Consider the following 21,732-nt stretch of genomic DNA (forward strand, 5'->3'; position numbering starts at 1 on the left):
TGCCACTCAAAAGAGGGTTATTTTTAGCTCCAACTGTGATCCCCTTTATCTGGCCCTATAGCAATTGTGTTAGAGAGTAGGATTGTGTTACTGCTTCCCTTTAGCTCACCCGAACAGCACTACAAAGACTCTCTGAGAGAAACAGACCCTGTCAATGGGAAATTACAAATCAAGACCAACCCAGACATGTACAGGTAATATCTCTCCCTCTCTCTTCACCATGTTTTGCATCTGGAATTGTTTCTGTGAGTGTGTGTGTGTGTGTGTGTGTGTGGGGGGGGGGGGTCTGTATTGGTGAGTCATAACATGTTTTGTTTTCCACTGTAAAGGGTTCAAGGAGGTGACGTACTTCGAGGTACGTCACCTCCTTGAACCCTTAGCAATGCCTTACATTCACTTTCCATACAATTTGTTGTATTCTTGGCATGATGTTGGTGAGAAGATGAGTGGAAGAAAAAGGTGAGCGAGTCCTACACAGTGATTGTGGAGAAGCTGGAGGATGACTGGCACATCAAGGAGGCTGAGCTTGCAGAGCTCAAATTCGCTTTTGGGTGAGCGTGGAATAATAGTGTTTTTCAAAAAGGGGACAATCTGTAACCTAGCTATCTAATGAATGCACAGCGCAAACATGTTCAAGCAATTTGTATTTTTTGCAATTTTTTCTTCTGCAAATATCATCAAAATGACATACAGATGCAAGGCCTGTATGTCTTTCTCTGTGTGGTAGCTCTGAGGAGGCCTTCCAGAAGGTGAACGTGAGCTACAGAACAGAGGAAGGCCTATCACTGTTGCATCTGTGCTGCGTGTGTGGAGGTATGCTCACTTAGCGGAAGTCTATTCATAGCTCCTCACCAAAACATTACACTGGAGAGACAACTCCTTCTCTAGGGCTTCTTTCTACCTCGCTCGATCTAACATCCTTGTTGATACAGGTTATGGGTTATATTGACCAACTCGTATCGAATTAAGGGTATTTGTAATGTCAAAATAACCTTGTCGCAGAGCGGTAACTGTAGGACAAGCAGGATTATGGGTCTGTTTACTCTAATGTACCAGGGTATTGGTATTAGACTTCACTAGGGAAACACACTGACCAGTACTTTGACACTTGCTTATCTTTTCAATGGTAATGTTGTGGGGTACTCATGGGTTTGCCCTGCTATGAAAGCTCTGTGAAAAGGGTCTGTGATGTGTTATCCTCCCGAGTTTATCCTATAACCATAACCTGGTCGACACAAATAGCAGACCAATAATAAGTGTAATGATCGACATCTGTGTGTTTCGTACGATGACACCTCTGAAAAAGGTATAATACACCCTTCTTATTAGCACCAATAGTACTCAGTACGTCAGAATGCCTCATGTTTTTTTTTAATGCCGATTTTGAGAGGATTCAAGCTATTACCAATATTGTTCTCCCTTGCCAAATGCTTTGGACAATTCTGTGGTCTATAGGCCAAAACAGTCTACAAGATCTCATGTGAGATCAATATATGCAGAATTCTCATTCCTACTATTCTATACAGCAAACTAATAGACTAGATGCAACAGAAGGTACTTCAGTACAACACACACACCCACACACACACATACATGTGTATGTTTGTGTCCAGGGACCAAGGCTCACATTCGCACCTTGATGCTGAAAGGCCTGCGTCCATCCAGACTCACGAGGAATGGATTCACGGCCCTCCACCTTGCCGCCTATAAGGTAGGACACAATCGATCTACTCTTCTGAGATTACTTTCTAGTCTACTAGGTTCTATCCCACAGAGCTTGACAGATATGTTATCTGCCCATGCAAGCCAATGGGAGCAATGTGTCATCGGATTACTGCTTAGCCAAAGTTAACCACATGGTGGAGTGCAAGACACATAAACACCAGCCGTCACTCAAGCCTTTAGTATTTCATTTGTTGCTGTGAGTGGTTATTAAAGGTTTACCATAGCGTGTGGTGGATACTTTTTCAATGAATAATACTGTTTGAAGGTAACGGAGTGTAGGATGTGACTTTGACAGAAGAAAGAAGGTGATTTGCAGGTGTAGTGGTAAAAGTTGACACATAACAAAGGGCTTTGCCTCCGTCCCCGGACGGAGGCAAAGCAGACATTTTGTCTGCTTGTCTCCAAAAGGACAGTGCAGAGCTGGTGACGGCGTTGCTCCACGGGGGGTCTGATGTCCAGCAGGTGGGCTACGGTGCGCTAACGGCCCTCCATATCGCCACGGTAGCAGGGCACCACGAGGTAAACAACAACACAACCTTCTTTGTTCTTCCGTTCTGTTTGTGAGGGTCCAGCGACGCTTTTAGGAAACTGGTGTCTTTCAGACGGTGGATATTTTACTACAACATGGAGCTAATGTCAACGTACAGGACGCCGTCTTCTTCACCCCCCTGCACATCGCTGCCTACAACGGCCACGAGCAGGTCATTACCAGCCTCGATCGCACACTCCTGACTCCTGACTGCCTGGATCGGGAGGAAAATAACCAAGCGTAGCCAAGCGTTCACTTTTGGAAAGTGGTATTGGTTGGGTTGAAATTAGGATTATGAGAAATGTATACAATACAGTTACATTTAGTGATGAAACAATTTGAAAGAGGATACAATATTGATATTCAGCCAGGAATTATAATTATGCAACCATATATTCATGTTTTACACACTAAAATAAAAATAAGTCTTGAGAACTGAGATCCATTTTGGGGGTTTCTCCACCCCTTTTTTTTTGCTTCTCCACCCTTTCTGTGCCACTCCGTCCTGGCGCAGGTGGCTAGGCTGCTCTTGAAGTTCGGGGCAGACCCCAACGTGAGTGGGGAGGTGGGCGACCGACCCCTTCACCTGGCTGCAGCCAAAGGCTTCCTAGGCCTGGTCCAACTGCTGATGGGGGGGGGCTGCAAGACAGACGGTGAGTCCTGGACCCCCCCGCACGGAGGTTCACATCCTGCAATGATCATGCCTAATGGTAACAAATGGCTGTGACGAAAAATCACATATGCATACGTTCATATGTAAATGAACAAATATACCTCTGCAGCTCATTCATCATATTGCGAGCAATGCAAGCAATCCAATTCCTCGATTTATCCTGAATAGGCGAACATAGTTGACGTGTGTTTTACACCCTAGACTTGATTTTTAAATCAATGTATTGGTAGATCAATTACAGCCCCTTTAGTAAGTGTCTTGTTTCTATGCGTGTTCCCAGTGAATGTTCTGGATAATGAAGACCACGTGCCTCTTCACCTGTGCTCCCGCTTCGGCCACCATGAGATCGTACGGTTCCTACTGACGGGCCACGGTGAAGCCCAGCCACACTCTGTGAACATCTACGGAGACACACCGCTGCACCTGTAAACGACCCCAGACATCCACTGCTGTACACACGCTGTCCATCAGGCTGACTGATGAATGAGGGATGATACGAGGCGGATGTGTGTTGGTTTGGCAGTAGCGGCAGCGCGGCAGTAGCTCAGGAGGTAGTCAAGGTTGACTGGTAACTGGAAGGTTACTAGTTCCTCCTCGAGTGTCCAGGTGTCCCTGTGCGAGACGCCTAATCCTGACTGCTCCTGACAAGCTGGCTGTCCACCTGCGTGGTTGACTCCGCCGTCGGTGTGGGAATGTGTGAAGGAATGGTTGTAAGTCGCTTTGGGTAAAAGCGTCACCAAAATCCCCTGAATGTAAATGATGGTTGTGTTTCAACAGAGCCTGCTACAACGGGAAGTTTGAGGTGGTGAAGGAGATCATTCAGCTTTCTGGAACCGAGAGTCTGATGAAGGAAAACATCTTCAGTGAAACGGCGTTCCACAGGTATACTGTAGTAGTCCTCTGCTTTCAAGTTATTCATGTCTTTTAAAAATATGAATGATTGACATGTTTCCCTTTTCCGAGCTGTAAAGTCATGAGAACGTTTGTGTGATTTGGACAGTGCGTGCACCTATGGTAGAAACCTGGACATGGTCAAGTTCCTCTTGACCCAAAGCCCCATGAGCATCAACCATCAAGGCAGAGATGGACACACGGGTACGTCTTCACAATACTAGGCCGGTTCTTCTAGTAAGGGCCTGATCTTCTCAGCCACTTAGTTCTGGCCTCGATTCATAATTTCTGCATTCTCCCTATAGACATGCTAATGTGAGACGCCTAACCCTGACCCGATCCTTCATGATGTGTCAAAAAACACTTTAAATCATTTTGAATGTCAAGGCTGATGATGGTTAAAAAGTATTTTTTTTTCTTTTGTTTATTTATTTGAGTAATCACTCTAAAAGGACAATGCCATGGTTTCAACACCAACCTATAACTCACCAGTTTATACTACTGGTGATATTTCACCTCTTCCTATCAATTCCTATCAAGTCCATCCGTTCAGTATGCGCTGATCTGTCTCTCTGCCGAGCCCCTGTCCAGCCCTGCACAGCGCCTGCTTCCACGGCCACATCCGCGTGGTGCAGTTCCTCTTGGACAGCGGGGCGGACATGAACCTAGTGGCCTGCGACCCCACCCGCTCCAGCGGGGAGAAGGAGGAGCAGACCTGTCTAATGTGGGCCTATGAGAAAGGTCTGTACGATGATGGTTGGGTGGGACTGGCCTGTCAGAGGGGTAGCCTTGTCACCACTTTTGGTTTTGTATTTTTTTGTGTCAGGTCACGATGCCATTGTGACCCTGCTGAAACATTACAAGCGCCCGGACGATTCCCCGTGTAATGAGTACTCCCAGCCAGGAGGGGGTGAGTGACCTGGAAGCGCAGCTAGCAGAGGGATTAAAGGGACGGTATTTAATCCAGTTTGCTTTAATCATGTCTTTTTCATTCAGATGGCTCCTACGTGTCAGTCCCGTCCCCTCTGGGAAAGATCAAGAGCATGACTAAAGGTACCAGACTCCTGACCAGCTAACATGACACACCGTGCGCTGACCAGGTCAGCGCACGGTGTGACCCAATAAGGTCAGCCTGACCTTATTAGGTTGCTTAGGGGACTTTCTGTGCCAAAAGGCCTTAATAGTGCTATAATAGTTTTTTTTTTGGTAACCCTTCCTTTTACAGTCCCCTAATTACTAGGTATTTACCCGGTACATACATGGTAAATCATAGTGTATTACTGGGTAATTGCCACTGGTAATAAGAAGGTAAATACAGAGGTAGTTACCCGGTAAATACATGGTAAATCATAGTGTATTACTGGGTAATTACCACTGGTAATAAGAAGGTAAATACAGAGGAATTATCCGGTAAATTATAGTGTATTACTGTGTAATTACCACTGGTAATAAGAAGGTAAATACAGAGGAATTACAGCTGAAGTACTAAGTAAAACCTCCACTATTACCCATCAACTCAACTAAGTAGCGTGTAGTTGTAACTGATTTAGGTTGGTAATAACTCCGATATTGTGTACTTCCTAGGAAATTAGGCAACCAATTCTTATAAAGACCTATTATCCAAGGTTTATGTTGGTAACAGCCCAAATTTAATGATGTACTATCTAGAAATTAGCATGGTGCTTTCCAATAAAATACTATTTCTTAGTTATTATTCATAGCTACACCCATTTAGAAAGGGTTTATTCGATTTACCACTATGGAATTACTTACCTGGTAACAACCCTCTGCAGAAGTTTTCCTCTAGTGTCATGGTACATCTTCTTAAATACTGCTACAAAGCCGTTTGTTTCCATGGTATTACCAGGTTCTTACCATATAATTTATAATAGATTCCATTATCGATGCAGTCAACACAAACATGTACCATGTACGTTCTGCGACGTTACCAAGTAAAACACGACAACTTACCCAGTAATTAAGCTGAAACTGTACTGTAAAAGGAAGCCTCGTTTGTTTCCATGGTATTACCAGGTTCTTGCCACATAATTTATAATACATTTCATTGTCCATGCAGTCAACACAAACTTGTACCAAGTACGTTCTGCGACGTTACCAAGTAAAACACGACAATTTACCCAGTAAGTAAGCTGAAACTGTACTGTAAAAGGAAGCCTCGTTTGTTTCCATGGTATTACCAGGTTCTTACCATATAATTTGTAATACATTATTCCCTTTTCCATGCAGTCAACACAAACTTGTACCATGTACATTCTGCGACGTTACCAAGTAAAACACGACAATTTACCCAGTAAGTAAGCTGAAACTGTACTGTAAAAGGAAGCCTAGTTTGTTTCCATGGTATTACCAGGCTCTTACCATATAAGTTGTAACTGGTTATTCCCTTTTCCATGCAATCAACACAAACCATATATGTTCTGCAACATCGTTCACCAGTAGTTAAGCACTTTAATTGTTGTTATAAAACCCCAAACCACTGTTGATGAAAGGCATATTAGAATTAAACAAAATCAAAGGCTTATCTTTCAAACAATGCATATCTCACAAACAGGCACTGAACACTGAAGAAATCGGACAAAAAAAAGAGCCGTCCACATCAACTCAATTTAAATGTTACTGAGGGTGTTTTCATAAAACACATGACATTGTTATGGCAAGTGACCACATGGAAGACTGCTTCAACCTCTTCAATTTGAATAAGCGGTGAATGCCATGCAGCAATCTGCCTATGGGAGCATCTTTGTGGTCATTCGCAAACCAATGAGTCCACTCGATGAATGAGAGATGACTCTTTAGTGTCTTCTCTGTGAGGTATCCCTGCAGTCTCCACATCTGGGATTTGAAGGCTGAACAAGACCTGACCAGGTACCTCCAAATCTCCCCTTCCATACTGTAATAAAGAATCAGAAGACAAGAAAATAAACATTAGGACTGTCAATTAATGAACATTTCTAGAACATGTAGAACTCAAAGATTATTTTTGTTTATTAGTTAAAAAAGGATGCTGATCCTCTGGCCATTGTGTTTGGTCATATTGAAAAGAGAAAAAGGCATAGCCATAAATACAGTTAATAGGACGGGAGGGGACAGGCTGTTAGCTCCGATTAGCACTTTAGCATCGAGCTAGCGGAGCTTCTGTCATTCAAATAACTCGGACATGTTGTTTAAAACCTATAACACCCAATTTATTAAAATATCCGGATTTAATCGGGCTCTCTCCCATAAGTACAGTTAATAGGACGGGAAGAGACAGGCTCTGTTAGCCCCGGTTAGCGCAATGCTAAAGAGCAGCTCTACCGGAGCATGCCACCTCAACAGGTGCAAGTTAGCCTCCGGTTTGATATTCGCCGGATATTCGGTTTACCACCCAATCGGATTCATCAACATAAGTGCAATACATTACGGGCTTAGTATGTTGAGGACGGTTTAGGACGGCGTATCGCGAAAATCACTAACACATGTTGTCGCCATCGATGTCTGTGCAACAACGTCATTTACGTTCTGGCTGCTACCTGTTTTAGGGACCGTCAACAAGTTACACTCACCGACTGGTGGCAGAGACGTTACCATGGAATTGTTTCAGACAGGAAATTAATCACACAAATATATTGAAATATAGTTAATCATAATGCAGTTAATAGTTTAATATTCGACAAAAATCGACTAAACTATATTTGAAATTATTAATTGCATCCCGTTTAACAATAATGCAATATATTAGCAAAGTTACCTGCAGTAAGTAGCAGCCCACCATTGGCAACTACTACTACAATCAGGTGACAAAATGTATTTTTTTAGTGATTTTTATGTTATTTTATATGATTTATTTCCAGAAACAATTCCATGGTAACGTCTCTGCCACCAGTCGGTTTGTGTAACTTGTTGACGGTCCCTAAAACAGGTAGCAGCCAGAACGTAAATGACGTTGTTGCACGGGACTCTCTAAATCGACGCCACTTCGACCTGGGCGGGACTTTACGTCCTACGTCACTCGCTAAGGGTTTGCATGTGTGCGCGTAGCCGTTTGTCTCAGGGATCTGTGCGCGAACTCCCTTGCACTAGGGCCTACAGATTACGAGCGTCAGTGTCGTACGCGATGGAGGGTGGGTGACATTCCTACAGTCTGTGATGATAGGCTATATTTCTACAAATTACTTACTATTACTAGCGATTAACATGACGAAACAACACGAACTAAGCTAACATTAGACTATAGCCATACCAGATAACGCCATACCAGCTAACCCTAACTATTTATATTAAACTCTGAACCATTTTGCAACAGGCAACTGTTTGTTGGTGCGTCTTATTGCTTCCCACGTCTGCGTCTGCGTCTGCATCTTTCCCACTCCTGGCTAATAGTTTCAGCTTTTGTACTGTATATCAGAAATGATCACCCTGTACCACACTGCTGACTTGTTGATGTTTTGTGAGCACTCACGCATTTCTCTAGGTATCTTAAGTTTCCTACTGGAGTCATCAAAACTTTAAACTTTGTTATTGTAAGAAATATTGTGTTGCAAAAACACTTTGTGTCTTACCCTTAGCGTTACCCTAACCTTAACCCCAGTAACATTTCTTCATCATAAACTACAAGTTACGCAAAATGGCATACAAGCATCCAGTCCAATATGAATGAAAAAAGCTAGCTTCATTAAGGAATCGAACCCCTTATCCCCGCGTTAATGAGTTGTTCTCTGACCACTAACCCATCAGGTCTTAGTACATGCGATTCAAGAGTTAACCACTTGACAATCTTTAAACTTCGGTTGCCTAGAAATTGTAAAGACAGTGATGTGTGTACATTGTGCGAGTATCCGTCACTCGCGATGTGTGTGCAGTCCAAAATGAAAGAAAAAACCTTGCATCACTAGGGAATCGAACCCCCAATCATCAGTTGGTCGTTGGTAACTGTAAACAAAGAGATCGCATTTTGTTTAACTGCTAACTAACAAACGGGTTTATGCGTTCACTGAACAAAGATTATGGAAATAAAAGACCACTTTTCCATCAGAAAAATCATCAGAACCGTTATTACCAACCCATAGACACTAAGCCAAAACCTTTCTCACATGCACACCCATCGCGAGTGACGGCTATGCGCACACATGCACACCCATAGCGAGTGACGTAGGACGTAAAGTCCCGCCCAGGTCGAAGTGGCGTCGATTTAGAGAGTCCCGTTGTTGCACAGACATCGATGGCGACAACATGTGTTTGTGATTTTCGCGATACGCCGTCCTAAACCGTCCTCAACATACTAAGCCCGTAATGTATTGCACTTATGTTGATGAATCCGATTGGGTGGTAAACCGAATATCCGGCGAATATCAAACCGGAGGCTAACTTGCACCTGTTGAGGTGGCATGCTCCGGTAGAGCTGCTCTTTAGCATCGCGCTAACCGGGGCTAACAGAGCCTGTCTCTTCCCGTCCTATTAACTGTACTTATGGGAGAGAGCCCGATTAAATCCGGATATTTTAATAAATTGGGTGTTATAGGTTTTAAACAACATGTCCGAGTTATTTGAATGACAAGCTCCGCTAGCTCGATGCTGAAGTGCTAATCGGAGCTAACAGCCTGTCCCCTCCCGTCCTATTAACTGTATTTATGGCTATGCCTTTTTCTCTTTTCAATATGACCAAACACAATGGCCAGAGGATCAGCATCCTTTTTTAACTAATAAACAAAAATAATCTTTGAGTTCTACATGTTCTAGAAATGTTCATTAATTGACAGTCCTAATGTTTATTTTCTTGTCTTCTGATTCTTTATTACAGTATGGAAGGGGAGATTTGGAGGTACCTGGTCAGGTCTTGGTCAGCCTTCAAATCCCAGATGTGGAGACTGCAGGGATACCTCACAGAGAAGACACTAAAGAGTCATCTCTCATTCATCGAGTGGACTCATTGGTTTGCGAATGACCACAAAGATGCTCCCATAGGCAGATTGCTGCATGGCATTCACCGCTTATTCAAATTGAAGAGGTTGAAGCAGTCTTCCTTGTGGTCACTTGCCATAACAATGTCATGTGTTTTATGAAAACACCATCAGTAACATTTAAATTGAGTTGATGTGGACGGCTTTTTTTTGTCCGATTTCTTCAGTGTTCAGTGCCTGTTTGTGAGATATGCATTGTTTGAAAGATAAGCCTTTGATTTTGTTTAATTCTAATATGCCTTTCATCAACAGTGGTTTGGGGTTTTATAACAACAATTAAAGTGCTTAACTACTGGTGAACGATGTTCCAGAACATATATGGTTTGTGTTGATTGCATGGAAAAGGGAATAACCAGTTACAACTTACATGGTAAGAGCCTGGTAATACCATGGAAACAAACTAGGCTTCCTTTTACAGTACAGTTTCAGCTTACTTACTGGGTAAATTGTCATGTTTTACTTGGTAACGTCGCAGAACGTACATGGTACAAGTTTGTGTTGACTGCATGGAAAAGGGAATAATGTATTACAAATTATGTGGTAAGAACCTGGTAATACCATGGAAATAAACAAGGCTTCCTTTTACAGTACAGTTTCAGCTTAATTACTGGGTAAATTGTCGTGTTTTACTTGGTAACGTCGCAGAACGTACATGGTACAAGTTTGTGTTGACTGCATGGAAAAGGGAATAATGTATTTCAAATTATATGGTAAGAACCTGGTAATACCATGGAAACAAACGAGGCTTCCTTTTACAGTACAGTTTCAGCTTATTTACTGGGTAAATTGTCGTGTTTTACTTGGTAACGTCACAGAACGTACATGGTACAAGTTTGTGTTGACTGCATGGAAAAGGGAATAATGTATTACAAATTATATGGTAAGAACCTGGTAATACCATGGAAACAAACGAGGCTTCCTTTTACAGTACAGTTTCAGCTTAATTACTGGGTAAATTGTCGTGTTTTACTTGGTAACGTCACAGAACGTACATGGTACAAGTTTGTGTTGACTGCATGGAAAAGGGAATAATGTATTACAAATTATATGGTAAGAACCTGGTAATACCATGGAAACAAACGAGGCTTCCTTTTACAGTACAGTTTCAGCTTACTTACTGGGTAAATTGTCGTGTTTTACTTGGTAACGTCGCAGAACGTACTTGGTACAAGTTTGTGTTGACTGCATGGACAATGAAATGTATTATAAATTATATGGCAAGAACCTGGTAATACCATGGAAACAAACGAGGCTTCCTTTTACAGTACAGTTTCAGCTTAATTACTGGGTAAGTTGTCGTGTTTTACTTGGTAACGTCGCAGAACGTACATGGTACATGTTTGTGTTGACTGCATCGATAATGGAATCTATTATAAATTATATGGTAAGAACCTGGTAATACCATGGAAACAAACGGCTTTGTAGCAGTATTTAAGAAGATGTACCATGACACTAGAGGAAAACTTCTGCAGAGGGTTGTTACCAGGTAAGTAATTCCATAGTGGTAAATCGAATAAACCCTTTCTAAATGGGTGTAGCTATGAATAATAACTAAGAAATAGTATTTTATTGGAAAGCACTATGCTAATTTCTAGATAGTACATCATTAAATTTGGGCTGTTACCAACATAAACCTTGGATAATAGGTCTTTATAAGAATTGGTTGCCTAATTTCCTAGGAAGTACACAATATCGGAGTTATTACCAACCTAAATCAGTTACAACTACACGCTACTTAGTTGAGTTGATGGGTAATAGTGGAGGTTTTACTTAGTACTTCAGCTGTAATTCCTCTGTATTTACCTTCTTATTACCAGTGGTAATTACACAGTAATACACTATAATTTACCGGATAATTCCTCTGTATTTACCTTCTTATTACCAGTGGTAATTACCCAGTAATACACTATGATTTACCATGTATTTACCGGGTAACTACCTCTGTATTTACCTTCTTATTACCAGTGGCAATTACCCAGTAATACACTATGATTTACCATGTATGTACCGGGTAAATACCTAGTAATTAGGGGACTGTAAAAGGAAGGGTTACCTTTTTTTTTAGATACTAAAAACGCAGGTAAGAGGCAACAAGTCTGTCACTTAACAATAAATAAGGTAATAGCGTAATCCAATTTTCTAAGGCCCTAAAATCCTGCTAAGAGGTTGATTCAAAATTGTGGTTTTTTATATACAAAATTTTGCTATATAAAATTTTTATTTTTATATATTGTTTTTTTCAGAGAAGGCTGATGTTCTTCTACTCCGGGCCAGTCTGCCGTCTCATTTCCACCTTCAGCTCTCGGATCTGGAGTTCAATGAAATCATTGGTTCAGGTTTCTGTCTTCAATTTTATACTGTCTATCTTTGTCTGTGGTGTTTGGCAGTGAACAGAAAAGAGGCTTTAGTCCACAGTCTAACATCAACTCTCTCTCTCACCCAGGCTCCTTCGGCAAGGTCTACCGAGGGAAATGCCGGAGCAAAGTTGTCGCCATTAAACGGTATTTTGGGACGGGACGCACATCTACTTAATTCACTGTCCAGTGGATTGTAATAAGTGTATTAATACAGTAGCCAGTTGATTTAAAACCTCCTAGACACTTTGCTACGGTTCACTTCTGCTGAGCGAGTTTGTGTTCGAACAAATATGCCATCAGACTTTAGATAAGAATCTTTAGGCCCAATCCCATTTCTACCCCTTACCCCTTCCCCTTACCCTCCCCCTTGTTTTGAAGGAGTAAGGGGGAGGGGTAAGGGGTTGAAATGGGATTGGGCCATAGTCTGACTTCTAAGACTTCCCCTCAACGATGTAAAACGAGTCCCTCTCCTTCAGCTACCGAGCCAACACCTACTGCTCCAAGTCGGACGTGGACATGTTCTGCCGCGAGGTGTCCATCCTCTGCCGGCTCAACCACCCGTGTGTCATCCAGTTTGTGGGGGCGTGCCTGGACGACCCCAGCCAGTTCGCTATCGTCACCCAGTATGTGTCCGGGGGATCCCTGTTCTCCCTCCTCCACGAGCAGAAGAGGTGAGGAAAACTACCGGGGAGGCAGGTCCCCCGACTGACCCGGTTTACCGCAGACAGGGGTGGAGAGTTACTAACCTGATGAAGTCAATCTTTGTTTATATATCGCTTGTGCAAAAAGCGCAATATCATTGTGGAGAGGGAAATGACACAAAATCAAGAAATAACATTAAATCATCGACGTAATCATCAATCATAATCACAGAGATACCTTTGAGAGGAATCAACAACACACATGGATTATGAGAAAGCTAAGCCAAACTTGTGCTGCACCGGCAGACTGTTCCAGGGGGGACGACCATGGACTCTAAATGCTGCTTCCCTTCAGGTCCTGGTCTTCACAAGAATGACTGACAGGTCGTAATTGACCTGAGGCTGTATCCGAAGACATAATAAAACCAATGTATTTCTATGTCAAATAACCTACATCTAAAGTTATTTTGTCATTGACTCTACACGTCGAATCAATGTTCTTATTTTTCCTGTTTACGTGTAACTATACCACAAATGCTGTCATTGTCCAAAATGGATTCTACAGTAATGGCAGCCATAGAGCTGTAATTGAGCAATCAGTCCGGGGAAGCAGTACCTTCGGAACTCACAGGCGTCTGTTTACACAACATAGCGACACATGTCTCCAGCTCTAATTACTGTCCTTCTCTGTAGCGTCTCTGCCTCTCATGCACGCACACACACACACACACGCACACACACACGCACACACACACACACACACACACACACACGCACACGCACACGCACACACACACACTCTCTTATATCCCTTGCCCCCTCCCCTCCCCCCCCCCCCCTCTCCCATCATTGATCCAGATAAAGTGTTCCAGCAAACTCTAAGCTCAGGTGCTTTCTAAGATAGACTACCTTCATTGATCCGCGGGAAGTGGGTGTGTGTGTAAGTGTTGGGCGGAGTGTGTGTGAGTGTGTATATTCTTTGTGTGTGTGTATATGTGTGTGTGCAAGTGCAATTGCCTGAGTGTTATTGGTGTGCATCATGTGTGCGTGGGATCTGTTGTTAGTGTGTGTGCGTGTGCCTGTGTGTGTGTGGGGGTCAGGGAGCCTGATTGGCAGGGTCCATTGATCTGCTGAAGCGCTAAGTGGGCGTCTGCTTTAATGATGTGTCCATGGCGCAGGCTGATTGACTTGCAGTCCAAGCTGGTCATCGCCATCGACGTGGCCAAGGGCATGGAGTACCTGCACAACCTCACCCAGCCAATCATACATCGGGACCTCAACAGGTAGATGCAGATGTAATTAGGCAAGGAAAGGCAAGGCAACTTAATTTATATAGCACTTTTCATACACGAGGCAGACTCATAGTGCTTCACATAGAAACATCGTCATCCAATAAAATGTAATGATAAAAATAAGATAAGTAAGTAAAAAAAAGGCATTACAGAAAGTGCAATGTATGTAAGATTTAGCAGAAAGCTAAAGCAAACAAACAATAAAATGAAAGAAATTAAAAAAAATCGGCAAAGGCAAGGTAAAAAAATGCATTGTAGAAGGTGCACTGTATTTACAATTTAGCAGAAAGCTTAAGCAACAAAAAAAGTCTTCAGTCTTGTTATAAGGGACCACCCCCATGGGTTTGGGGATTGAACATCCCACAAAAACGCTAATGCCGTACATACTGTGTTCCCCTCAGCCACAACATCCTGCTCTACGAGGACGGACACGCAGTGGTGGCTGATTTCGGGGGTGAGGGCAGCAGCCGTCTCTCTCCCCTGTGTCTTTGACGGTGAAATATGCTGATTTGAGGCCATTTTCTGGCATATGATTGAGTCTTCTTTTCCCGCAGAATCCAGGTTCCTGCTGTCGGTGGCGCAGGACAACATGACCAAGCAGCCAGGGGTCGGTCGTCATGGTTACATCTTGTTTTTTAACATTGTTCAGGAAATCTAACTTTAGAGCACATAAAGGTTGTGACATTACAACACCATGTTGGTAACTGTGTTGCACTAACAAACCTAAACTCAGCATTTTTTTATTCTATGTGTTAATTAATCTAGACGTACAAGATTCGTTTGATCAATCCCAGAAGGGAAATGTATACTCTACATTTTTGCAATTTTTGGTTACATCTTTAATTAAAGAAGAGAAATAGTGCTTACGGTAAAGACAATCATTCAACATATAGCATATTTTTTAAAGGATGTAAAACGTCACATACAGTAATCATTCTCCAAGAGATACTGCCAACAGCCCTGGGCCCTGGGCTAGCTCCAGAAGGCTGCGTGTGTGTGGAGGGGCTGACTCAGCAGCAGCAGCACCCAGAGTGCGTAGCCTACTCGGGGAGGACAGTGTGCTGCCTCCCCTGGGGACAAACATGTCCTGAAGAACCACAGGGAGCGCTCTGCTTTACGGCTGTAATTGGACCTGGATGTCAGTGTGTGCTTTAACCCTGTCTAACTCCCAAGTCGCTGAAATACATATTTAATAATGTGTGTGTGCATGCGGGTTCATGTATGTGTGGTAAGATAGATAAGACTGGGTCGCAAAGGTAATTTCTCTCGGACACTTCGAAAGTGCATTCGTATATAAATAACATTTGAAATACAAATAATTTGTGTGTGTGTGTGTGTGTGTGTGTGTGTGTGTGTGTGTGTGTATGTGTGTGTGTGTGTGTGTGTGTGTGTGTGTGTGTGTGTGTGTGTGTGTGTGTGTGTGTGTGTGTGTGTGTGTGTGTGTGTGTGTGTGTGTGTGTGTGTAGAACTTGCGGTGGATGGCTCCAGAGGTGTTCACGCAGTGCACGCGCTACACGGTGAAGGCAGACATGTTCAGCTACGCCCTGTGTCTCTGGGAGCTGCTGACTGGGGAAGTCCCTTTTGCCCACCTGAAGCCTGGTACCTCCTCCTCACTACTCCTCAAACCTCCTCGAACCTCCTCACTCTTCCTCACTCCTCCTCACTCCTCCTCAGGTCTCCTCACTCCTCATCAAACCTTCTCCCTCCTATTAACTCCTCCTCAAACCTCCTCACAATGTCTCCCTCCTCCTCGCTCCTCACTCGTTCTTCCTACTCCTCACATCTTGAACAACCTCCTCACTCCTCCTCGTCTATCTGTGTATATAGACCTCCACATAACAATCGTCATGTGCACGTCCTGAAATCTTCTCCTGAATTCTTGTTTCAAATATTATACAAAATATTAAGATAACCACAGTATGATCATAATCATAATCCTGATGATCATTATAACTACAGTGTTTTAGATTATATATTATTATTATATATTGTAAAAATCACATTTCAAACATGAGCCAGTGTTTCTAGATGGCCAGACAAGATACAGTGAAGTTATTAAATAAGAGATATTTATTGAAAACATGATTACATATGAATGTTAGTAATCCTTTATGATTGACGTTCAGGCCATCGTTCATGTCCCCCTCAGCGGCCGCGGCTGCAGACATGGCCTACCATCTGATCCGGCCTCCCATTGGCTACTCCATCCCCAAGCCCATCTCAGCACTCCTGATGCGGGGATGGAACGCCTCTCCAGAGGCAAGTGACCGACCAACTAACTGACTGACTGACGAACTAACTGACTGACTGACTGACTAACTGACTGACTGACTGACCAACTAACTGACTGACTGACCAACTAACTGACTGACTGACTGACCAACTAACTGACTGACTGACTGACTAACTGACTGACTGACTGACTGACCAACTAAGTGACTGACTGACCAACTAACTGACTGACTGACCAACTAACTGACTTGCTACATGATCAACTGAAGACTTGAATGACTTGAATGTTAAATTAATAACTGATTAAATAACTGTATTAGTTAATGCCGTAACATGCGATAACTAACACTGAACTAACAATTAATTAACAGTTAACTAGTGTCCTAGTAATCCTTTACTAATGGTGGCATCAACATTATGCTTTTGCTACCTGCATATATAATGTGTGTGTGGGTGTGTGTGTGGGTGTGTGCGTGCCTGAATGCATGCATGCGTGGGATAAGCAAGTGAAAACAACAGGCGGTCCACCAATCAAAAAACATATTTCGTCGGCTACAAAATAAAAACCGTCTGGAGGCCAAATCAGCGCGTCCCACGTCAGCAGCCGAGCCCGGTTTGCATGTTCAGCAAACGACAGTGTTCCCGGGGGGCCCTCTTTATTGCAAAGCTGTTCACAATCTACCAGCACGCACGTAAAGCCCCCACTGTGCAGCGCCTGGGCTCTTCATAACCGCCTCGACTTACATATTTACCTCTAATTATGATGATCATTAAGGCAGCCAGGCAGGTCCTCACCCCCCCCCCCACACCCCCCCCCCCCCCCCCCCCCCCCCCCCCCCCACACCCTCCTGCCCTCCCTTCCCATGACCCAGCTGCCAGGGATGTTGAGTCAGGCAGGCGGTTGGTTAGCAACCCACCCCCCACCCCCCACCCGCCACCCCCCACCCCGGAGGACCAGAGGCAATCCTCCCACTGGTTGTCGCCAGCTCCCATAGCGCCCGGTGGGTGCCACTGTGTCGTGTGTGCATTTACATTTAGGGCATTTAGCAGACGCTTTTATCCAAAGCGACTTGCAATAAGTACATTTGCCATAAGAAGTGCAACAATATATCGCTGTCGGTACAGAAAGGATGTTCATAGAACCAAGTGCAAGTACAACAATCGCCAGGCTAGCCAATTCCAATTCCTCGTGTGTAGTGTCGCTCATTGGTGTGCTACAGGACGCTGTGCACACTCATCGTTCCAGGGGTTATTCCTCAAACGCAGCTAAAACGCTCGACTGGGCGGAAACTAAGACGTATTAGTGTGAATGTAGCCTTGAACATACAAACACATGAAAATACATAAACAATAATTAAAACAACCTAACACTTGAGCTTTTTACAATAATAGGTAACTACATACTAAGAAACATTAAAATATTAATCAGTTAATTATCTAACGTTAATTATAATATCTATTTTCTATATATAATATCTATTATAGACATATTATGTTACAATATATATGTTTTTATGTAGATAGATAGATCGATTGATCATTATAGATATATAAATATCTATATCTCTATCTAATCTATAGATAGCTTTTAGTTTATATTCCAAAACACTGAAGGCTGATGTGCGCTGTGCTCTTTGGGTGTAATGTATTGAAGGCTACCTACAGCCTGTGGATGTGATGTATAATTGAGAAGCTCTGGGGTGGCCAGGGTGTTTGTTGTTGTGAAGTCGGGGGAGAGATCTGAGGACAGCTCCCCAGCCTGGCTTCACCTTTTGCTGCGTGTGTGTGGGCGGAATAAGCGGAAGCCATGGAGTGGAAGCACATGGGTGTGTGTTTTGTGTTTGGCATCTTTGATGTTTGACCCACCTTAGAACACTGGTTGGTGAGGTGTGTCTCTTGAGATGCAGATAGTCCACTCATAAAATAAAATGTACTCACCCATCGCTTTCTGGCTATTCTGCACTCAGGGATGCTAAACTAAACTTGGCCATGCAATTTAATTTTTTCCATTTTTACAGCATGCTGCTCTCAGCGTGACTTGTGTAGGTCACTCTGTGTGGGGACTGAATGACTGAATGACTAAGTGGTGAAACGTTGATATCAGTTCCTCATCACGTAGGACCGACCTGAGTTCTCGGAGGTGGTGAGCAGCCTGGAGGAATGCCTCTGCAATATTGAGGTACGGCCAAGGAGATTCACAGCTTAGTAACGCAGAAAAACAGTGAACAATTACTTCATACTGACTTTTATGATATGTATATGATGAATATCTGATTGTCTTCTTCTATGGATCTATTTTTTGTGTGTGTGTGTGTGGATCAATGGCTCTATGTTGGATCTGTGTGTGTGTGTGTGTGCGTTTAGTTTGGTTTATTTCGATCACATCGATTCACAACATTACATACAGACATAAGTTAAAAAAAAAAGATTAAAATAATTATAGTTGTCATCTTAATTTATACATTGACATTTCTTATCAATAGTACTGATGGAAAAGGTGAAGGATGAAGCACTAGCTTATTGCACCTACCCTTTTTACCTTATGTTTTATCTATTTGTTTTGCGTAGCTGCCTCAGGATCTTTATTTGTGTGTGTGTGTGTGTATGTGTGTGTGTCCCAGCTCATGTCTCCGGCCTCCAGCAACAGCAGTGGCTCTCTGTCCCCGTCCTCCTCGTCCGACTGCCTGCTGGGTCGGGGCGGACCCGGCCGGAGCCACGTGGCCGCCCTGCGCTCCCGCTTCGAGCTGGAGTACGCCCTGAACGCCCGGGCCTACGCCGTCTGGACCCAGAGGTGCTTGGTTACCGGCGTACTTATTCAAACGTATTTTTGCACTCTGGGTTTTCTACCTAAATGACTCCCAAGGGTCAAAGCTAAACACTCTAACTTCCTCTTCTTTCTCATGTCCTTCTCACGTGAGAACAGTAGGCTATTCTACCATCTCTCGTTCCCAGGCCTGTGCTGCAGTAATTGCAATGTGCTACAGTAACTAAGACCGTCTTGCTGGAAGTGATAGCTGTGGCCCGTGCTATTGTGCCTCCTGTCACCTGTAAACCACTAGTGGTAGTTGCCTGCAACACAGAGGAATGTGGTTGCTCAGATACAGGCACAGGAGGGGGGAACAAAACAAAGAAAAACGCAATAAAACATGCATGGCCTTCTGACCTGGAGCACTCTTTTTACCGCAGGCAATGCTTGTGCACTTGTGTGTGTAAATGTGTGTGTGTGTGTGTGTATATATATATGCGTGTGTATGCACATGCTTGTATGCACACATGTACGTGTATATATATGTGTCCGTGTGTGTTTACATGCATGTGTGTGTATGTGTATTTATATGCATGTGTATATGTGTTCCCACGTGTGTGTGTGTGTGTGTGTGTGTGTGTGCACGCACACCTGTGTGTGAATGTGTGTGTGCGTGCCTGTCTGGCAGACGGTTTCGGAGAGGTAGGGGCAGGCTATTGTGGAGCAGGGGCTGTGACGCTGGTGTCTGTCTGTCAGACATTCCTTGGCACCACATCAAGTCGGTCTCCCTGTTACCACCAGAGAAAGTGGGTGGCATCACTTGCGTGGTACAAATCCCTAGAGATATACGATCTGGCAGGATAGTCTTCTTGTGTGTAGCCCACCATATCTGTTTTTTTTCCATGATGTTGGGCTATTTTTAGTACAACTCATATTAGTGTGTCAAAGGAGAATCACCCTTGGTCTTGTAGTAGTGGTTATCAATATGGGGGAGGGGGGGGGATTAGATTTGAGGTGATCAACAATGTTATTAAGGCTCAAGGCTCACCTGTTCAGAGTTCACCTAGACTTTGCATCGCCCTACTAGTTGTTGGATGTTGTACATCCTGGCACTTAATGTACGCACTTATTGTTTGTCGTATTTAGTTATAGTACTTAGTTATGTAGCATATTATCCTAGCTATCTTTGTTGTATACAGGGAATGGGTTAACCTAGCAATTGTTAGTGCTTGGCACTTGGTTCTATGAACATCCTTATTGTACCCACAGTGATATATTGTTTCACTTTCTTATGACAAATGTAGTTATTTTAAGTTGCTTTGGATAAAAGCGTCTGCCAAATGCCCTCATTGTCAATGTAAATGTATTAATTGTCCTCAGCGAGCAGCGCCGTGCGTCTGGAGGTTTGTCCCTGGAGGAACTGCGAAGGAACATGCAGTTTGCACCCATCGACCGCAACGGTTTGTATTGTGTTTGCTCCGTTGCTATATCTACGTATCATCTGCTATTGCATCTGTATATCATCTGTTCTATATCTACATTTCATCTGTTATCATAATGGTTGGTAATGGGAGAGCCGAGATCATTACTTTAAAAAAAATGTTTTGTACTGGTTTAAGGAAAGATATGTGGCTTTCTGGAATCATTTCACTTGTATTATATTATCTTGATGTTACTTGAGGTGAATAGTCATAAACACAGATGCTGCATTTGTCTTTGGATCATACGTCAACATGACCGCCATGTTGGAGAGGCCAAGACCGGCCTGTTTACATTTAGTTTATATTTCTCAAATGAATTCAATTAGTGGTTTTTATTCAAGGGTTCATAATCTATGTGGAATATATTTTATATGAAAAATATTTATTATGATATAATAAGAATATAGAAACGAGGGAGCTCCTCTCATCCTTCGAGTTGCATGGCTTCTGGCTTCTGTAAGTGTTGTATGACTGCAATTTCTGGACTTTCCCTTGTCCCATCTAATTCCCGAATCTATTCCATGTTTGAAAGGGCTGCAAGACGGAAATGTTCCAGAACGTAACTGCAAGTGCCTGAGAGTTTTTCCCAGTAATCTGCCAGGAAGGTGTGAAAAGGGGCTTGGTTAAAGCTGACATATTATACCACCAGGTGTGAGTGTGATTAGCCGTTACTCACTGTTTTGAAAATCGGCCTCTTCTGACATCACAAGTGGGCGTGTCCACCTAGATGTGTGTTGGATAGATCAGTCTACCAGCCTACCCATTGGACTGTAGCAAACGTTGCTCAACTATCTGTCAAACATCTTGGTGGCCACTTGTGATGTCAGAAGAGGCAGTATTTCAAAACGGCTTGTAACGGCTATTCACCCTCAGACCTGGTGGTATAATATGTCACCTTTAATATCAGACCTCCATGTGGTGAACCTGGTGTTTGTTCACGGTCTCCAGGTTACGTGTCTGATCCCATGAGCACCATGAGGTTCCACTCGTCCTGCAGCAGCAGTGGCAGCTTCGAAGACAGCAACTAACGCCACAAGCAGGGCCGTCCAGCACTCTAACCTAGTTAAACTGTGTCATTTTATTACCCATACTGTTGGTAAGACTTATAAGTAAGGGATTTGATGACCTTTTGCCGTGAATATGTGAGACACCTTTTTTGTAATACAAATATCGTTAAAGATGTATCCATACAAATATTATCTTTT

General features: G+C 43.2%; 1 protein-coding gene across 1 annotated transcript; it reads left to right on the forward strand.

Moving 5' to 3' along the window:
- The first annotated feature begins 47 nt into the window (after positions 1 to 47).
- On the forward strand, positions 48 to 21,556 carry tnni3k (TNNI3 interacting kinase). The gene is made up of 25 exons (XM_060067942.1): positions 48 to 194; positions 443 to 551; positions 728 to 813; positions 1,614 to 1,711; positions 2,134 to 2,244; positions 2,328 to 2,426; positions 2,769 to 2,907; positions 3,208 to 3,352; positions 3,705 to 3,809; positions 3,928 to 4,022; positions 4,410 to 4,559; positions 4,645 to 4,728; positions 4,815 to 4,871; positions 12,022 to 12,114; positions 12,222 to 12,279; positions 12,612 to 12,806; positions 13,955 to 14,059; positions 14,470 to 14,522; positions 14,623 to 14,675; positions 15,535 to 15,667; positions 16,218 to 16,327; positions 18,420 to 18,479; positions 18,922 to 19,091; positions 20,427 to 20,506; positions 21,476 to 21,556. The coding sequence occupies exons 1-25, from the start codon at positions 155 to 157 to the stop codon at positions 21,553 to 21,555; spliced, it is 2,508 nt and encodes an 835-aa protein (XP_059923925.1). The 5' UTR covers positions 48 to 154; the 3' UTR covers position 21,556.
- Positions 21,557 to 21,732: the final 176 nt, after the last annotated feature.

The sequence above is a fragment of the Gadus macrocephalus genome, chromosome 12, assembly GCF_031168955.1.
Source record: "Gadus macrocephalus chromosome 12, ASM3116895v1".
Lineage (NCBI taxonomy): Eukaryota > Metazoa > Chordata > Actinopteri > Gadiformes > Gadidae > Gadus > Gadus macrocephalus.